We start from the raw sequence: 17,126 nt of genomic DNA, 5'->3' as shown, positions 1-17,126 counted from the left end.
AGGTTTTTAGCGAATATTGCTGTGTCGTGGACGGACGTTATGTTATTTATTATTTCTCTACCTATTATCACAAATTCATGTCTATGCCTCAGGGATTTCTTAAATATATGTTACGACTGTACATTGAACATTGATGGTAACAGGACATACCCTGCCTCACTCTGCTTTTTACTGAAATCCTTTTATACTCGAAGCCACAGTTAGGATGCAGTGTTGGTCTTACGGCGTGCAGCGATGCCGGTCATGTCGGCACAGTGGTAGGTGTGTGGTAGTTTGGCGATAGACTGAGAAATCAGGACCATACGCGCTGCGTTTCAAAAATGAGTTAAATAAGAGAATAAACAAAAAAAAAATGCCAAATAGGATAGGTTTGGTTTGTCTCAAGAACATTTTTGCCTCTCAAAACTTCAGCTACTAGCCGTTTGTTCCATATTTTTATTGATCTACCTCTTATTAGATTTTTCTTCTTTCACTTTCCCTTTACGAGGGGTTGATATTTTATATTTCTTTTCAAAATATTTTTTATGAAAATCAATACCCCTTAATATGAGTTTGAACCAATTTTCGAAGCACTTTTTCCACTCAGATTGAGATAACTCCAAAACATGGATTTTGAGTTGAGTACGCAATTTATTTTTGATGTGTGGGATTAAAAAGAAGTCATGGGGTGCCAAATCACGACTGTACGGCGGATGACCCGTTAATTCGATGTTTTGGTCGGTCAAAAACTCCGTTGTGTGTACTGATGTGTGTGAGCTTGCATTGTCGGGGTGAAGAATGATTCGCCCGTTCGTATTCTTTTTCCTAATTTCACTGAAAACTTCTGGCAAATAAATGTTTATATACCATTCAGAATTAACCGTCTTACGTTCCTGTAACGGCACTGTAGCTACATGACCATTTATTCCAAAGAAACAAGCTACTATTTCTTTCGATGTATTTTTCCACGAACACCTTTGGTTAGATTTGGTTCATTTGTTGGAACATAAGCCGTACGGTCGATTACTGTTTTGTTTCGGGCTCATATGCATAGATCCAAGTTTCGTCACCTGTGTAGATATTATACACTGCAGTTAATGCACCCCGATCCCATTTCTTTAACATTTCCTTGTACCAATGGACTTCTTCTTCTTCAGTGCCTTATCCGGTCCGGATGTTTTCGATCATCAAGGCTATCATGGTTTTGTTGACTGCTCTGCGAAACAGCTCCGCTGAGGTCATCCCAAACCATTGTCGGAGATTTTTCAACCACGAGATACGACGGCGTCCCGGTCCTCTTCTGCCAAATACTTTACCCTGCATAACAAGTTGAAGAATTCGATATTTTTCTTCGTTCCGCATCACGTGGCCGAGGTACTCAAGCTTGCGTTGTTTAATTAAATTAAGCACTTCTTTTTCTTTTGTCATGCGCTGTAGGACCTCAACGTTGGTGACATGGTCCACATAAGATATTTTTAGTATCCTTCTGTATATCCACATCTCGAAGGCTTCGATTCGTTTTTCAGTGGCTTGCGTCAGTGTCCAGGCTTCAACTCCATACAGTAACACTGGAAGAACGTAGCACCTCACTATTCGCATCTTGGTTCCCAAACTGAGATCATTGCAGCACAGCAAGGATCTCAACTTAATAAATGTAGACCGTGCCATTTCAATTCTGGATCTAATCTCTTGAGCGTAGTCGCATCCAGAGAATCTGTCGACTCTCTGGATCTCTTCGCTACCTGCCATTAGTGCCCCGGGATCTAAATTTGTACGGCTGACAACCATGAATTTAGTTTTCTTAATATTAAGGTTCAGTCCGTATGTTACGCTCACAGTTCGCACTCGGTCTAGTAAGGCCTGCAGATCGTTTAGGCTGGTTGCTAGTAACACAGTGTCATCGGCGTAGCGGATATTATTGATGTATTCACCGTTCACTCGGATTCCCATGTCTAGGTTTGTGAGGGCTTCATTAAAAATCTCCTCAGAGTATATATTGAAAAGAGTCGGCGATAGCACACATCCTTGTCTTACTCCTCGCATGATCTTCACTTGGTCGGTCAGCTGGTCTTCGACCTTGACTTGAGCACGCTGGTTCCAGTATAAATTCATGATGATCCGAATGTCCTTCTCATCCAATCCAACTCTTTGTAGTGCGGTGACCATCTTCTGGTGCTGACAACGGTCAAATGCCTTGGCGTAGTCAATAAAACAAATATAGACATCACAACTGACATCGCGGCATCTCTGAAGTAGGACTTGTAAGGTGAAAAGTGCTTCACGTGTACCCATAGAATTGCGGAATCCGAATTGCATTTCACCGACATTTTCTTCGCATTTCTTGTAAATTCTGGCATGTATGATTTTAAGAAAAATTTTAAGTGCATGACTCATAAGACTGATAGTTCGGAAATCTTCGCACGTTTTCGCAGATCGTTTTTTTGGTAGCGTTACAAATGTTGACAATAGCCATTCCTCTGGGATATTACCTGAATCGTATATGGCGTTGAACAGTTCAGTTAACTCCTTCGTGCTCACTTCACTCATCACCTTAATAAGTTCAACGGGTATTTCGTCCGGACCTGTAGCCTTACCATTCTTAGACTGTTGTAAAGCAGCCTTTACCTCGCTTTCTAGAATTGACGGCCCTGTCATGCAATTTATTTCCGGAAGGTTGCCGCGGTCGTCCCAGAAAAGTTCTTCGATATATATTTTCCAGGTAACCAACTTCTCATTCACTGTCGTCGCCAGATTACCGTCTTTATTTATGAGGATGTGTGTGTTTCTCCTCTTGTATTGACCAGTGGCTTCACGAATCCTTCGGTGGATATTTATATGATCGTGTTTCTCTTGGAGCTCCTCGATTATTTTACATTTTTCTTGCATCCATGTCTCCTTGGCTCTTCGTATTTCTTTTTTAATTGTCTGGTTGGTTTCTTGGTATTTCTTCGCGTCCCTGTTTTTCATTAATCTTCTTTGTTCCATCATCTGTAGAATGTCATCAGTCATCCATTCTTTATTTTTTACTCTTTTTTTCTTTCTCAGATGTTCTTTTCCCGCATTCAGCATGACGTCTTTGATATAACTCCATTTTTGTTCTACACTCTGTTCTTGTTGTTGAGCCGTTTCTAGTTTTTGTCTCATTGTATCTCTCACGTTTTGACGAACTACGGGGTCTTTTAGAGTGTCATAATCCAGGTTCTGTTTAGGTTTATTTTTGATAAGTTTCTTTAGTTTGAGTTCTATCTGGCCCACTAATGGGTTGTGGTCCGATGAGACGTCTGCTCCTGGGTAGGTCTTCGCCGAAGTCAAGCTGTTCTTGAATCTTTTGTTAATGAGAATAAAGTCTATCTGGTTTCTGATGATATTGCTGGCTGTATCTGCAGGTGACTTCCACGTATAAAGTCGTCTCGGGGGAAGTTTAAACCACGTGTTAGCAATGGTAAAATCTTCTTCCCGGCAAAATTGTATGAGTCGGTCTCCTCTTTCGTTTTTCTCGCCTAAGCCGTGTTGTCCGACGATGTCTTCTACACTGCTTTTGCCAACTTTGGCATTGAAATCACCCATGATAATGGTTAGCTCGTTCTTCTTGGTGTATTTTAGTGCTTTTTGTACAATTGCGTAGAACTCCTCGATATCCTCTTCTGGTTTTTCTGATGTTGGAGCTTAAATTTGAATGATGTTCGTATTAACGGGTCTGCCTTGCAGCTTCATCAGAATGACCCTGTCAGAGAGAGGTATCACGCTGATCACAGCCCCAGCGACCTCTGCTACCAATGGACACCAGCCTCTTTTTTTACCTTTTGTCAGATTATGTGGAATCCAACGTGAACAAATCTTTTTTCTATCTAATCAGACTTCTTCGGTCCATCTTTGGACATAGGCCTCCCCAATCCTTTTCCATTCTTCTCTGTCTGTCGCTATAGTCATCCACCTAGAGCCCACGTGCTTCTTGATATCATCTGCCCATCTCATTTGGGGCCTTCCTCTGCTTTGTTTATATTCCCACGGTCTCCAACTTATAAGAATTTTGTTCCATCGGTCTTCTTTTTGTCTTATATTGTGTCCTGCAAATCTCCATTTCAATTTTGCAACTTCTTGTCTAACATCCTTCACTTTTGTTTTCTCTCTTATCCACTCGTTTCTCTTTTTATCCATTAATCTTATGTGCAACATTTGTCTTTCCATTGTAAATCTTTTTACAGCCAAATAATCATCTTCCTATGCCGTCCCCATTAACGGAGGTTGGCGGCCACATTTCTAAAAGTTTCTCTGTCTTTTGCAACGGGGAATAATTTGTCTACAGTCATGTTTGTCCAGTCTCGAATATTTCGCAGCCACGATTTCCTCTTTCTACCTATTCCCTTTTTGTCATCGACTCTACCCTGCATGATGACCTGCAGAAGACTATATTTATCATTCCTCAGTATGTGTCCAAGGTATGCAGTCTTGCGTACTTTTATTGTTCTCAACAATTTTTTGACTCAACCCATCCTACTCAGCACTTCCTCATTGGAACTGGCAGTCCATGGAATTCTCAACATTCTCCGGTATATCCAAAGTTCAAATAATCATGCAATATCATTGATGCTTGTCATAGTAATGCCCAAGGATGCCTCAATCTCAAGTTCTATCAGTTCACGCACAGCATCGATAGCTTCTGGTATAACAGCCGATTATTGGCGACTTTCACGGAATTCAGCTTGGAGCGAGCCCCGACCACGACTGAATTCATTGTACCCATTTTTTTTATTAAATTGCTAAAGGATGGTGCTTGATCCCCTTATAACGATTTAATTTTATCGATGCACTCTTGTTTTGATAATCAACAAATATTGCTCATACGTTAAAACGTTCTGAGTGTGCATATGTTTAAAAATGTCAAACTTTCCAGTGCAAGTGTCAGATGTCAGTTGGCAGTACTTATTGTTGCCTAAGCTAGTAATATAAATAGCAGCCACGTAGTTTGATATTCTATCGTTTCCTTCTTATCAATATGTGTAATTATAGTTTTGTTTTATATTTTTACCATAAGATTCTCTCTGTTATTACTGATTATATTTAAAATATATGTGGATTCTGCTCAAATTACTGGTTAATTTCTTTACTTGGTTGTTGATTACTAAAAAAGTTAGAACAAATCAAACGGCAGCTTACATTTGAAATACTTACATCACAGAATATATATTTTTCAGACTTCTTTAATTAGATTATGAATTGTTTATACAATATTATTAAAACGATAATTGTTAACGTTTTATATTTTATAGCAGTAGATTTTACAATACTAACTTGTTGAAAGTTTTAAACAATTAATATACCTCATTGTAGCCAAATGAGCTTAAAGTTTTATACATTAGCTATTGTGATATGTAGATTAACTAATATAATATATTTTTTCAAAGTTAACAGTTATTTTTCTCTAAATATTAGAACAATATATGCCTATAAGTTTTAAATACGATACACAATGGATAATCAAATTATTAGTCACGTCACGGAATCAAATTTTTTGTTTAAAAATTAAGCTGTAAAAGATATATTGGAAAAGATATATATGGGTAATTTATAAGATAAAGAGATTTTTTCATGACATTTTTTTTTAAATAGGTAATGCTCTTTTTTTTAACCTTGCTCAGCGCAATTTTTTTGGTTTAATTATTTTTTAGGGGGCATAATATATGAAAATACTAAAAATACTAAAAATTGTATCTACTAATAACATATACAGTACGTTAAGTTTTAAATTAGATATAGACACTATATAAATGGCAACACTGCGCGCCGTCGACTTTCCACGAACCTCCGTCGCCAATGATTTTTAATTTATTTTTGTAAACATGTCTGTTTACGCGCCCGCAGAAAAAGTTCAAATAATAAAATGGTTTTATGGTGGTAATTCTGAACAACCGTGTGTAGATTTATTTTCTGTGTTTTTTGAGAGGAGACCAATTCCTTGGGTACAGTCAGTTTATAATATTGTTAAAAATTTTGAGAGTTGGTATTACCTCAAAAATTGCAGAAAATGTCACACTCAAGAAGTGTCACCTGGAGAAGTTGAGGACAGAGAATACCGGGATATACAAATTTGTGCAACAATCGAGGTAGATTCAACACGTTCAAGTAGAAGCGTTGCTAGGGAGTTAGATGTTAGCAATGTTACTGTAACGAAAGTATGGAAAAAGCACGGTTACAAGAATTTTAAATATTTGAAAACGCAGCAGCTTTATCCAGACAACTGCTTTCGAAGAATAGTTTTGTGAAACCTTAACCCATTTATGCCCACAACTATTTTTATCAAATATATTAATGATTTTCTCAAGAATGTAATAAAATACCCTAAAATGCATAGAAAAATTACTAAAAAATTTTTTCAAAAACTGATTTTTGAAAAACAAGCTGGGTTGTTTATACCTTTTATGCAATTATATTTTATTTTATTTTCTTCTAACAAATTAAACATTTACTCCCTAAAAAAAACAATGAAGCAGGCATAGTTTAATTATATTATTTATAAAATATATTATTAAGGCCTAAAATAGTTTGTATGATAATATTTGAAGTATTAATCGTGGAGTGGAATTTCACATCTATCGCGTGCTTTTGTAGTTTTATCTGAACATACACGACTTCTTCTTTGAGCACCAGTAATAATTAGATGCTGTCTTGATGTGGATGGAGCAGGAATTATTGCAATATTTTAAGGTCCAGTAGAACGGTTTTCCATAATTAGACAATGATGTACGAGCTATATGTCTTCTAAATCCTAAGTTGTCATTTTTATATCCAAATTGTCGTGCTACTGTCTAAGAATTAGTTACACAAACATCCATATCCATATTGGAAAGTACCATTTTTTTCCACGTATTTTTATTCTATAGTTCGAAATGTTGTTGTCCATCAAGTCGACTCCTCCCATAAATTTGTTGTATTGCGAAATTACAAATGGTTGATCTATTTGAATTTTTTGTTTTTCTTTTGCTGAATATCGGCTTGCTTTTTAGATTGGCTCAATTCCATGCTCATTAGATAATATGGTGACAACATTATTATCTTTCCATTTTACAGCCGCAATTTTAGTGCTGTCGTCAAAAGAGCTACAATAATATCCTCTTGGTTATTTTGTCATTTTTTTATCTTCTAAAGGACACTTTTCTGTTCTGTTTTCGCGTACAGTTCCAGTGGCACTAAACCCCATTTCTGCCATTGATGATATCAAAGATATGCTCGTAAAGAAGTTATCAAAATAGAAGGAAAATTTTATATCTTTGTACATATGTGTTTCGCAAAATCTCTGCAAAGGTCAACACCACACTTTCTCCTAATCCACACTTTTTATCAGCACCAGTTGTAGATTTTCGGCCTTGATATATGTCAAAATTTAGGCAATATGCATTTGATAAAGCCATTACCAATGCTTTATAGCCAAATCTTATTGTTTTGCCACGAATAAATTGTTTGCACCCATTACGACCAAAGTAAGGAATCATAGATTCGTCGATAGAAATTTGATTTTCAATGGATGCAAACCTTAAAAACTTTGTATTTAATTTGTCGATGAAAGATCTAATCTTGGCCAATTTATCATTTTCGGCAAGGTGGTTGTTGTCTGCAGCATGAAAAAATCTAAATATCTCTTCAAATCTATTGCGTTTCATAGAATTTGTTACTAAAATATTATGTGTATCATCGGAGTTTTCCCAATACATTCTTCGCCTTGATAATGGAAAGTAACCACTTAAAATTAAAATTCCCAAGAATACATAAAATTCGTCAATTTCAATTGAAATATTTTGATTTTTCGAGGCAGCAAAATTTGTTGTTTCTTTAATTAAATACTCTATTATTTCTCTGCTCATGAACAATTAAAAAAACTCAACTGGATTACTTTCAGAAGTAAGTGTTAAAACTGGTAATCTCTATAGATTGGAATCGGCATGTAATGTTGGCAAATTTATCATGTTCGACCATTTGCGTGGCATTTTCTTTATTTTTTTTTTCTCTGTTTTTCTCATCATTCTGAAATTGTACTTCAGCATGGGCATTTAATTAACCTCTATTTAGTCTATCCGGATAATTACATTCCTCGTCTCCAGAATCCGAATCGGTTAACCAGCCATTATTATCTGGAGGCAATATATATATATATATATATATATATATATATATATATATATATATATATATATATATATATATATATATATATATATATATATATATATATATATATATATATATATATATATATATATATCATCCGGTATTTACCATTTTCAATTTTTTCTATTTCCTCCAGAATTTCTGCAGTAGATAATTTTTTCTTACTAAAACAAAATTTTCTCATGATATGTCATGTACTCAACGGGTCGTTAACGACCCATCAAAATATAATATTATAATTATGACATATATAAAATTATTTTCATACTGGTAATATTATAATGTGTTAACACAACTTGTGTTTAACTATATAAAATGAATTTAATTAATAAAATGATTTATTTAAATGTACTTACACATTTTTGAGTGAAGCCATGCTACAAACGTTATTCAAGGTCTATTTTGATGTACATTGTATGACAACTACGAGCGAAATAAACGGTTTGCAATAAATAAACTGCTTACTTGCATAGTCAGGAATGAACTTGTAAACAAACGGCCACTGGTAAATTCGACATATTTGCTTGGAACATATTTTTGTTAGTTGGGTCGTTAACGACCCGTTGGGCATAAATGGGTTAATAACGAAGGCTAATGATGAACCCAATTTTATTAAAAACATTTTATTTGCTAATGAATCTTCTGTTTCGTTAGTAGGGAGACACAATCCATCCATTACGAGGTATTGGGCGCGGGAAAACAAGCACAAAGTGTTGTTTACCGAACTCAACATCCTCAAAAAGTTAACGTCTGGACTGGCATTTTAGGACACCACATAATAGGTCCATTTTTATTGCGGGCAACTTGAATAGTAGAGTATACCTCGATTTGTTACAGAATCATGTTCTTTCCGCTATTCTCAACCTTCCTGATGTAAATCTGGAGAATGTTTGGTTCCACCAAGACGGCTGTTCAGTTCACAATGATTTAATAAATAATTAATTAAATGGCAAAAAATATTCGGAAAGCTGGTTAAAAAAACACATTTTAGAAAAAAGGATCCTACGACTTTTAGGAGCCAAGATAGCCCTTTTTTTTTAAAGATCACTGTTACGTTGATTAAGAACATTAAGGGTTGAAAGTAACCGATCTTTTATGAGAAAAGTTAAAGTTTCTAACAAAACTTTTAGCCAACAAAGTTATGAAAATTGTTTAAACAGGGGTTGTAAAAAAAGAGTAATTTTCGTTCCGACTAAAGTAAAAGGAGTGGGGCTAGCCGAATAAAGGGCCAGTCGCGCTCTTAAAAAATCCAACACAGTTTCAAGATAGAATACTCGAAAGAGAATGACATATCTCGGGTCCTACTGGACTAAATTTCCTCTTTCTTTTTTTAAACTGGGGTACAGCTTTAAAATAATAATATTTGTCATATTTTCATTTCAAAATTATCCCAAACACCGCAGCTAATAACTACGTTACTACTGTACCGGGTAGTCCAATAAGCCGATCTCGTGGTTATATATCAGAAACTATTCATGTTATAACTTTAGGAGAAAAAATTCCTAGTAAAAATGACCAAGAGAAATCGCTGGAAATAACTTTCATGTTTCTGGAAATATCGCTGGAAATATGCCCAATTATACCAAGTGTTCAATAAGTAAACTAGAAAGAGGCCTAAATTCTGCACAAAGTTGTCTACGTACTTTTTTTTTATTTTTTCAAATAAAGGGTGGCGGAGAGTGGGAACGTATTTGTGGATAAATACCTATAACTTTGGTTTGGATCAACCGATTTTAACGAAATTAGTGTCATTAGAAAGAGTAAATATAATTATATTAAATAAATATTATTTATACACAGTATAAAATGGTTATTTATAAACAATTTTTTATAATACTGTTATTAAATTAGAACAAATCAGTTTTTTAGTATTAAAAAAATATTCTTAAAGTTTAAATTCATAATGTTACTTGAAAGAGTCCTCTTATAACAAAAGTGGATTTTATTAAGAGAAAATAATGTTCAAAAATGGTTCAAGATATTGTTTTAAACATATTTTGACAGTAACAATTTTTTTGGTTAATTTGCTCATTATGAACAAAAAAATGTTGTTAGTAACTTTTCTCTTGAATGCATCGTTGTCGAGTTATAAACAATCTAAGGTCTTAAAAAGCGCGATTTCGTGCCAGAGTTCCGCGACCGCTATATATATTATACATACAGTGTGTTCCAACGAAAATTTTCCTCCCAGAAACTCAGAAACGAAGATTTTCTCCAAAATTTAAGAAAACACGTCAATTTGTATTGGGAGTTATGCAAAATTCATGCTCTCAAATGTAACTTCCTACTGTCCCGCATCAACCGCCAGTTTTTTTAATTAAGATTCATTATCTTTTAAAAAGATTCATATGAAAAATTTATATTTTTACAAAAAGAAAAAAAAATATCTTCAACACAGTGTCGTGTTGATATCGATAACAGCGATTTTGTCGTTCATTTTGCAATAACTTTTTTGTTTAGTATTTGATCAGAGAGATATAGATAATCCCTAGATCAGTCTTTTTGTATTATCTTGTGAATATGACGAAAAAATTATTATTTTTTACCCACTTGATTAGGGAAGAAATACATACCTTTTGTGGAAAGATAACAGTAACATAAACGGAGAAAATATAATGTAAATAGAAAAAACATTGTTCAACTCAGATAGTTTAGACAACGAAAGCATACGTCTACTCTATTCCGAGAGACTTATACAAACGAAGACCAGAAATCTACGACAGTTGAATATATGCATATAAAAAATGCTATAAAAGAGGCAGCAGAAGCTTTAGGAAAACAGACCTTATTGGTGTGACCACGAAATCGACAAACAAAAATACAATATAAAGAGTTGAATACAGAGGTAAAAAGAGCACCACAAAAAATTGAGACTTGGGAAAAAAGTGCGAATACATAGACAACCGTCTAGTAGGCACTAAGAATTCAGGAGCATGAAGAGCCATACAAACTAGAGCAACTAACAAAAACAACGTTAGAATAAGTCGTAAGAAAGAGAAAAGTTCCCACAAACAAATAAACAAATAGAAGCTGAAGAAATAATAGAGCTAAAAATATAACAGATAAGAGATGCAGTTAAGTGGGTGAAATTTAAAAATCCCCAAACCTAGGTGGAATACACCCCCAGAGTTAATAAAACATGGTTCATAGAAACTGTTTAAAATGCTTATTGTCAAGTATATGACGGTAAAAATAGTACAAAACCTTTTAATTTTCTATGTATGGATCACTTTGCTTGAAATTTTGACAATAGTTAAAAAATTGATTAAAGATCAAAATCTAACCTGTGATTTTCCTCTGAGGGTGGTTACCACCCCATTTCAGGGTGTCAGAAATCAACCTCAAAGAGCATGTTTTTGAACGGTTTTTCACGAACAACTCCAAAAATTTAGATTGTATCGGGAAAGCTGTTTGGATATAAAATGAAGCTTATAAAAGAAAGATTAATTTTTTATTATTAGCGGAAACTTAATATTAACAAAGTTATGGCTTTAGAGGACCTTAATCTTTGGTGCACAGCGTACATGCGACCAAGTCAAGGAATAGAGGCAAATACCGAGGCTATAATTCTAAAGGGACGGGATAACATTCGAATGTGCAGTGCAAAAAATGCATGAGATATTTAGGGGTGACTCTGAGTCAAAACGGAAGGTGAGGGGAGCACGTAAAGGGGGCGACTCAAAAATCCGCGATCGTGCCCAACATCGGAGGGCCCAAAACTGCGAGGAGGAGGACCCTTCATTCTATTGTGCAATCGATCGTCCTCTACGCTGCGCCTGTCTGGAGTACTGCAGTTTTAACAAAAGCGTATAGAAAACAGCTAACCCGAGCAAATAGGAACAGTCTATTGAGGGTGGCATGTACATACAGAACAGTCTCTGCCGCGGCGCTGGGAGTTTTCACCTGTGTGCATTCCGATGCAAGTAGTGAAGGAAAGAGGAAGAATATACGAGAGAAGAAATGAAGACATAGCAACAGAACGTTTAAAAAAAGAAGAAAGGGAGAGGTCCATAATGGTGTGGCAAGAGGAATGGGACGAGATGAGAAGGGTGGAGCAGTGGACGAAGTCGCTGATTCCTAATCTGAGAAGATACTTTTACAGATTTGGAAAGGCAGAAAATGGCAAATGTCTTTGACACTGTCCTATTGGTATGCCAGATGGATGAAGAGGAGCCTGTTTAAGAGAGAACTAGGAAGCAGGGTGCCCAGGTGGGAGAGAAGAATTCAATCGTAGTGAGAAAGTGAGAGAATGCGTGAATGTTGCGTCCCAATTAGGGCGATCCGGCCGGTAATTCGCCGCTGATGAGGGTGTTTTTTTAGCAGGTAGGTATCTGGCATTGACGGCAATGGTATCCGAACAACCCCTGCGTGTGGTCTCGGATATCATCGTGGCCACGCTGTGGAGGAATCCTGCATAACCGAGGCTGGAAGGTGGCTCTGTCCACCTTTAGGACCGAAGTATGTAAAAAAAAAGATGCAGTTACCAGACCAATTTTTTACCACAGCTAATGATTAACTTGAAGGTTATTTAAGGTAGATTAACTTAAGAAGGTTGGTGACTTTTCTTGTTTGTAGGTACTAATATAATGGTGGTGGCGAGTTTTTTTATTAGTTGTTGGCAATGAAATTTTCCTTTTTCGAGTGAAGTAAATTTCTTTTTTGATAATTAGCTCTTTTATTTATGCGGTATTATTCTAAGCAGAGCTTGTATAACAAATAATGAGTTTTAGGATACAATTAAAAAAAATTTTTTTAAATAAAATCGGGCTTTGGTGTGTGTAAATAAATTTTGTATATACAATAAGTTTTCGTTTGCTAGTAGCATTTGGCGTGCCTGCAACACCTTGCACGCAATAAGTTTTGTGTAGCCTAGTAGTTTTTTGAAGTAGTCATATATGCATGCCTAGTTCCACCTGGATTCTTACCAGTCAAGTTTGTCAACAGAATTGATGGCCAACCTTTACGACGAGCTACGAAGAAGAAGATTAGTACTTCGGTGATCACTGTAACTACCGCTAAGGCTCCGGTAGTGGAAAAGCGACAAGTTATGAAAAAGAAAGACGTTTTTCAGAATGTGGTGAATAAATCTTTCAAGAAAGAAGAGATCAACATTGATGAAGTTAATAGTAATCAGAATAAAGCTAAAAAACGAGTTTTAACACGAGAACGGGAGTTGGCAAGAAGAGCTAAGATGTTAAGAAGAACCCACCCGATTGCTTTGACGTATAATAAAATTGAAAAAACCGAAACAGTGCAAACGCCTACAGTTAAGGGGAATGAAACTATGTAAATGGCTGTGTGAGAGACAATAAATATTATTATATCATTTTAACAACTTCTGATGTCAATGTCAGCGAGTTATATTAACTGTAGATGCATTGTTGCTTTTAAGTTTGTCCTAAATTTAAATATGTCGTTTTTATTAAAAGTTTTGTATATAGTCCATTGGTAGTTCAAAAAAATTACAAGAAAGTAAGTTTAAAATGCTGATTTTTATGAAATACACATTTATAAGTCTGATTTTGTACCAAAATCAGAAAAAGTATTTAAACAATAGCTCGTAAGTCCTTTTCTCACAAATTCTTACCTACAGTAGAACCTCCAATGTCCGAAATCAAGGAGGAGAGTATTTCGGATAATAAACATTTCGGTTTTTTTGTAGTTCACAATAAAAAATTAAGGTAGTTAATTAAAAAAATATACTTTTAGAGTATAAAACATACTCTTAATAAGTTTGATAATGATTTCTACGATATATATATATATATATATATATATATATATATATATATATATATATATATATATATATATATATATATATATATATATATATATATATATATATATATATATATATATACTAGTGGCCAAAATTGGAAACTTTATTTTTCACAAGACCCATTTCCCATTATGTTATTTATAAGTTTATCTATAATTTTATTGCATCGTTTTATGCGTCTACTTAATATTTAACATCTATTTTAAGAGGAAAACCCCTTTAAATTTTTAAAAGGAAATAAAAAAAGCAGCCGTTAGCTATTAGTAGATATTTTTAAAAAATGGTACAATGGTTATTATAAATTAGTATTTGGTGGGATAACCTTTGTTTTTTAGGACAGACTCAATTCTGCGAAGCATGGAGTTCACGAGACGAGCCAAATCTTCTAGTGTAATAACCAGTTTTGAATAATGGCTTCTATCAGTTCTCTCTTGTTACTTGGGTTTCGGCGTGATACTAACACTTTTATCCTTGATCATAAATTGTCTATTGGATTTAGATCGGGGCTATTTCCAGGCCAAGACAGGACAGTAACGTCATGGTTTATCAACCATTCCATAGAAGTCTTAGCCGTATGACAAGGCGCTCCTTCCTGCTGGAAGATGCATTGTTGGACATCCCCTTCAAACAAATCTCTGATAGTCGGCAGCAGTTTGGCTTGCAGTAATTCTTCCTGATATTTTCTTGCATTAATATTGCCCTCTATTACTGCTAAACGTCCATTAGTGGTCATACAAGCCCATACCATGACACTCACAGGATGCTTCATAGTGACCGTAGTAGATTGGGACAAAAGGTCTCCCCCGGTCGGCGGCGAACAAACTTCACTCCGTCACTCCCAAAGATCGAGATTCTGGTTTCATCGCTCCAAATTACCTTACTCCACTGTTCTTCTGTCCACACCCTCTGTGTGCCAAACCCTAATCAATGCGTTTTTGTTCAGGAACTGCTTCTTAATAGGAGTTCGTGTTCGCAATCCATTTTCACACAACTTTCTTCTGCTAGTGCGGTCCGATATTTGTAGTTTACGAACTTTCATTATACCTGATTTTGTGGCGCCACCATACCCAATTTGTTTGCTATTTCTTGATATATGTAACCTTCTTATAATATATAATTGCTTTGGCTCTCTTTCCTGACGAATAGTCAACACGTTTTGGTGCCATTTTCGTTGAATCGACACTGATGTATTCCTCTCCGACAATTAAACTATCACCTTAGTAACAACTACCTGAATTCACTAATAAACACTGGAAGTCGCACAAAACTACTAAACGATTCCAATTGGCTCGTTGATGGACTAGCTGAAGCAATACAGTATTGCCAATGCTGCCATTCACAAATCTCAAATTTTCGGCGTTTCGCTTGAATCTGTTTCCATATTTTATTAAATAATTATGTTAATATATATAAATTGAGAAATACATAAAATATTAAACAGAAATATAAAACCATAAAATAAAAATGTAATTCTACTGATAAACTATATAAATCACGATAATGAGACGAGTTGTAGAATTTCTTCAACATTTTTTATTACACTGTTTTACCTTGCTATTTTTTTAATGAAAACTTAAAAAAGAGATATTTTATTCGAAGCCATTGGTGTTGAGAGGTTGTACTGTACATTCATTTTAAGCAAATGATTGAATAAAAGAAACATCTGGAAAAATTAATGGACCACTTTATTAAACTAAAATAATTGAAACTTTTAAATTAAATTTAGATACTTATTTGAGAAACACATCCACGAAAGGCAATATTTTAAATCATTGAACAATTCTTTGTTTATAAAGAATGAGACATATAATCAAAATGAAGAGCTGTTTAAAAATCTGATGATAATTAATGCGTCCGTTTCGATGTTAACCCTTTTTTTGATCCTCTAATTATTCCATTCGTATATTTTGGCAATCTAGTAATTAAGTTTTCTATGCCATTCTGTAAAATATCTGATTCTTTAATTCCTGTAATGCAATATCTACATCATTTGAATAGTTTAGTCGGTAACCTATCGAGCTGCGTGAGAACTCAACTTGTTTGGTATAACGTGTTCAAAAACATATAATGCATAACGTGTACCATTTTCAAGCTCAAGTTTCTAAACAAATGTCCGCCTCAAAACATTACAGTCTTACCAAACAGGACTCGTAACCTTCGGCCCGGAGCGAATTAAATAATTACAACATTGGGCGCGCTGCAGCAATTAATTTAAATTGTACAATTTTTTTTTTATTTATTTGAATGAATTTATTTGATCATTACAATTTGTACATACAATATTAGATTTAGAATGTCGTTTACAAGTGAATGCACCACATTTTGTACATTTCATAACATATACGACTTAATTTTTTCACTGTAACAATTCCAGCATGTATCACGTTTAGCAAAGAAACATCCTGAACAGGAACTCGGTTATATCACGTGGAAGTGTTTCGATTTGTGATCGTCTATAAAGATGTTCTTTTCATTGAGTTCATTGCAAGGTTTTTGAAAAAAGGTCTCCTTTTGAGTGATTTTCCAGAATTTGCAGCAGAATGTAGAACAAAAACATTTATGCCGTCAATATTCATTAAATTATAGAATATAACACACGGCCATCTTTTTATAATTCGTGAAACTCTGTATGATGAACATAATTTATCCACAGTATCAACCCGTCCTTTTTTTGATTGTAATCTAAAATAAACTGTGGTTTCTTAGTGTCCATGTCAAATTTACTTTCGTTGTGCATAGACGATAATAACATGACTGACTTAATTTTACGGGAAACAAGAGGTAATCATATATTCTGATTTATGTGGAAGAAATTCTTGAGGAATTTATCTCTTAATTTTCTTCAGCGTCCCAAGCAAAGTAACTTTCTTCTCCAACAAATATCTAGCTAACGGAGTGCTGGTATAAAATTTATCGGTTTTTATGTTTCTTACCGACATTTCTATGGACTTTTAGATGTTTTACAACGTCAGAGGCCGAATTTGATACGTCGTATGCTCCACTTAGCTGCTTACCGCAATATATCTTTAAATTGGTGGTATAAAATGTTCGAGCATCACATAACGCATACATTTTTATCCCGTATTTAGCAGGTTTGTTGGGTATATATTGTATCCAGCTACACCTACCTCTGAAGTGATGGAGCATTTCATATATCTATCACATCTTGTATGTTTATCATAAAATCTCAATGAATGTGCAA

The 17,126-nt window shown here is 34.8% G+C and overlaps 1 protein-coding gene across 2 annotated transcripts in view; it reads left to right on the top strand.

The window, feature by feature from the left end:
• Window positions 1-13,859, top strand: part of LOC140451843 (dual specificity protein phosphatase CDC14C-like) — a 42,291-nt gene extending 28,432 nt beyond the window's left edge. The window contains exon 9 of one of the 2 annotated variants that reach the window (XM_072545748.1): window positions 13,087-13,859. In XM_072545748.1, coding sequence (XP_072401849.1) covers window positions 13,087-13,432 — 346 coding nt within the window. In that variant the 3' untranslated portion in view covers window positions 13,433-13,859. The remainder of the gene's footprint in view (window positions 1-13,086) is intronic. The other variant, XM_072545747.1, reaches the window with a different exon arrangement.
• Window positions 13,860-17,126: the final 3,267 nt, after the last annotated feature.

Source organism: Diabrotica undecimpunctata, chromosome 10 (assembly GCF_040954645.1).
Source record: "Diabrotica undecimpunctata isolate CICGRU chromosome 10, icDiaUnde3, whole genome shotgun sequence".
Lineage (NCBI taxonomy): Eukaryota > Metazoa > Arthropoda > Insecta > Coleoptera > Chrysomelidae > Diabrotica > Diabrotica undecimpunctata.
This window is presented reverse-complemented; position numbering and strand designations above follow the sequence as displayed.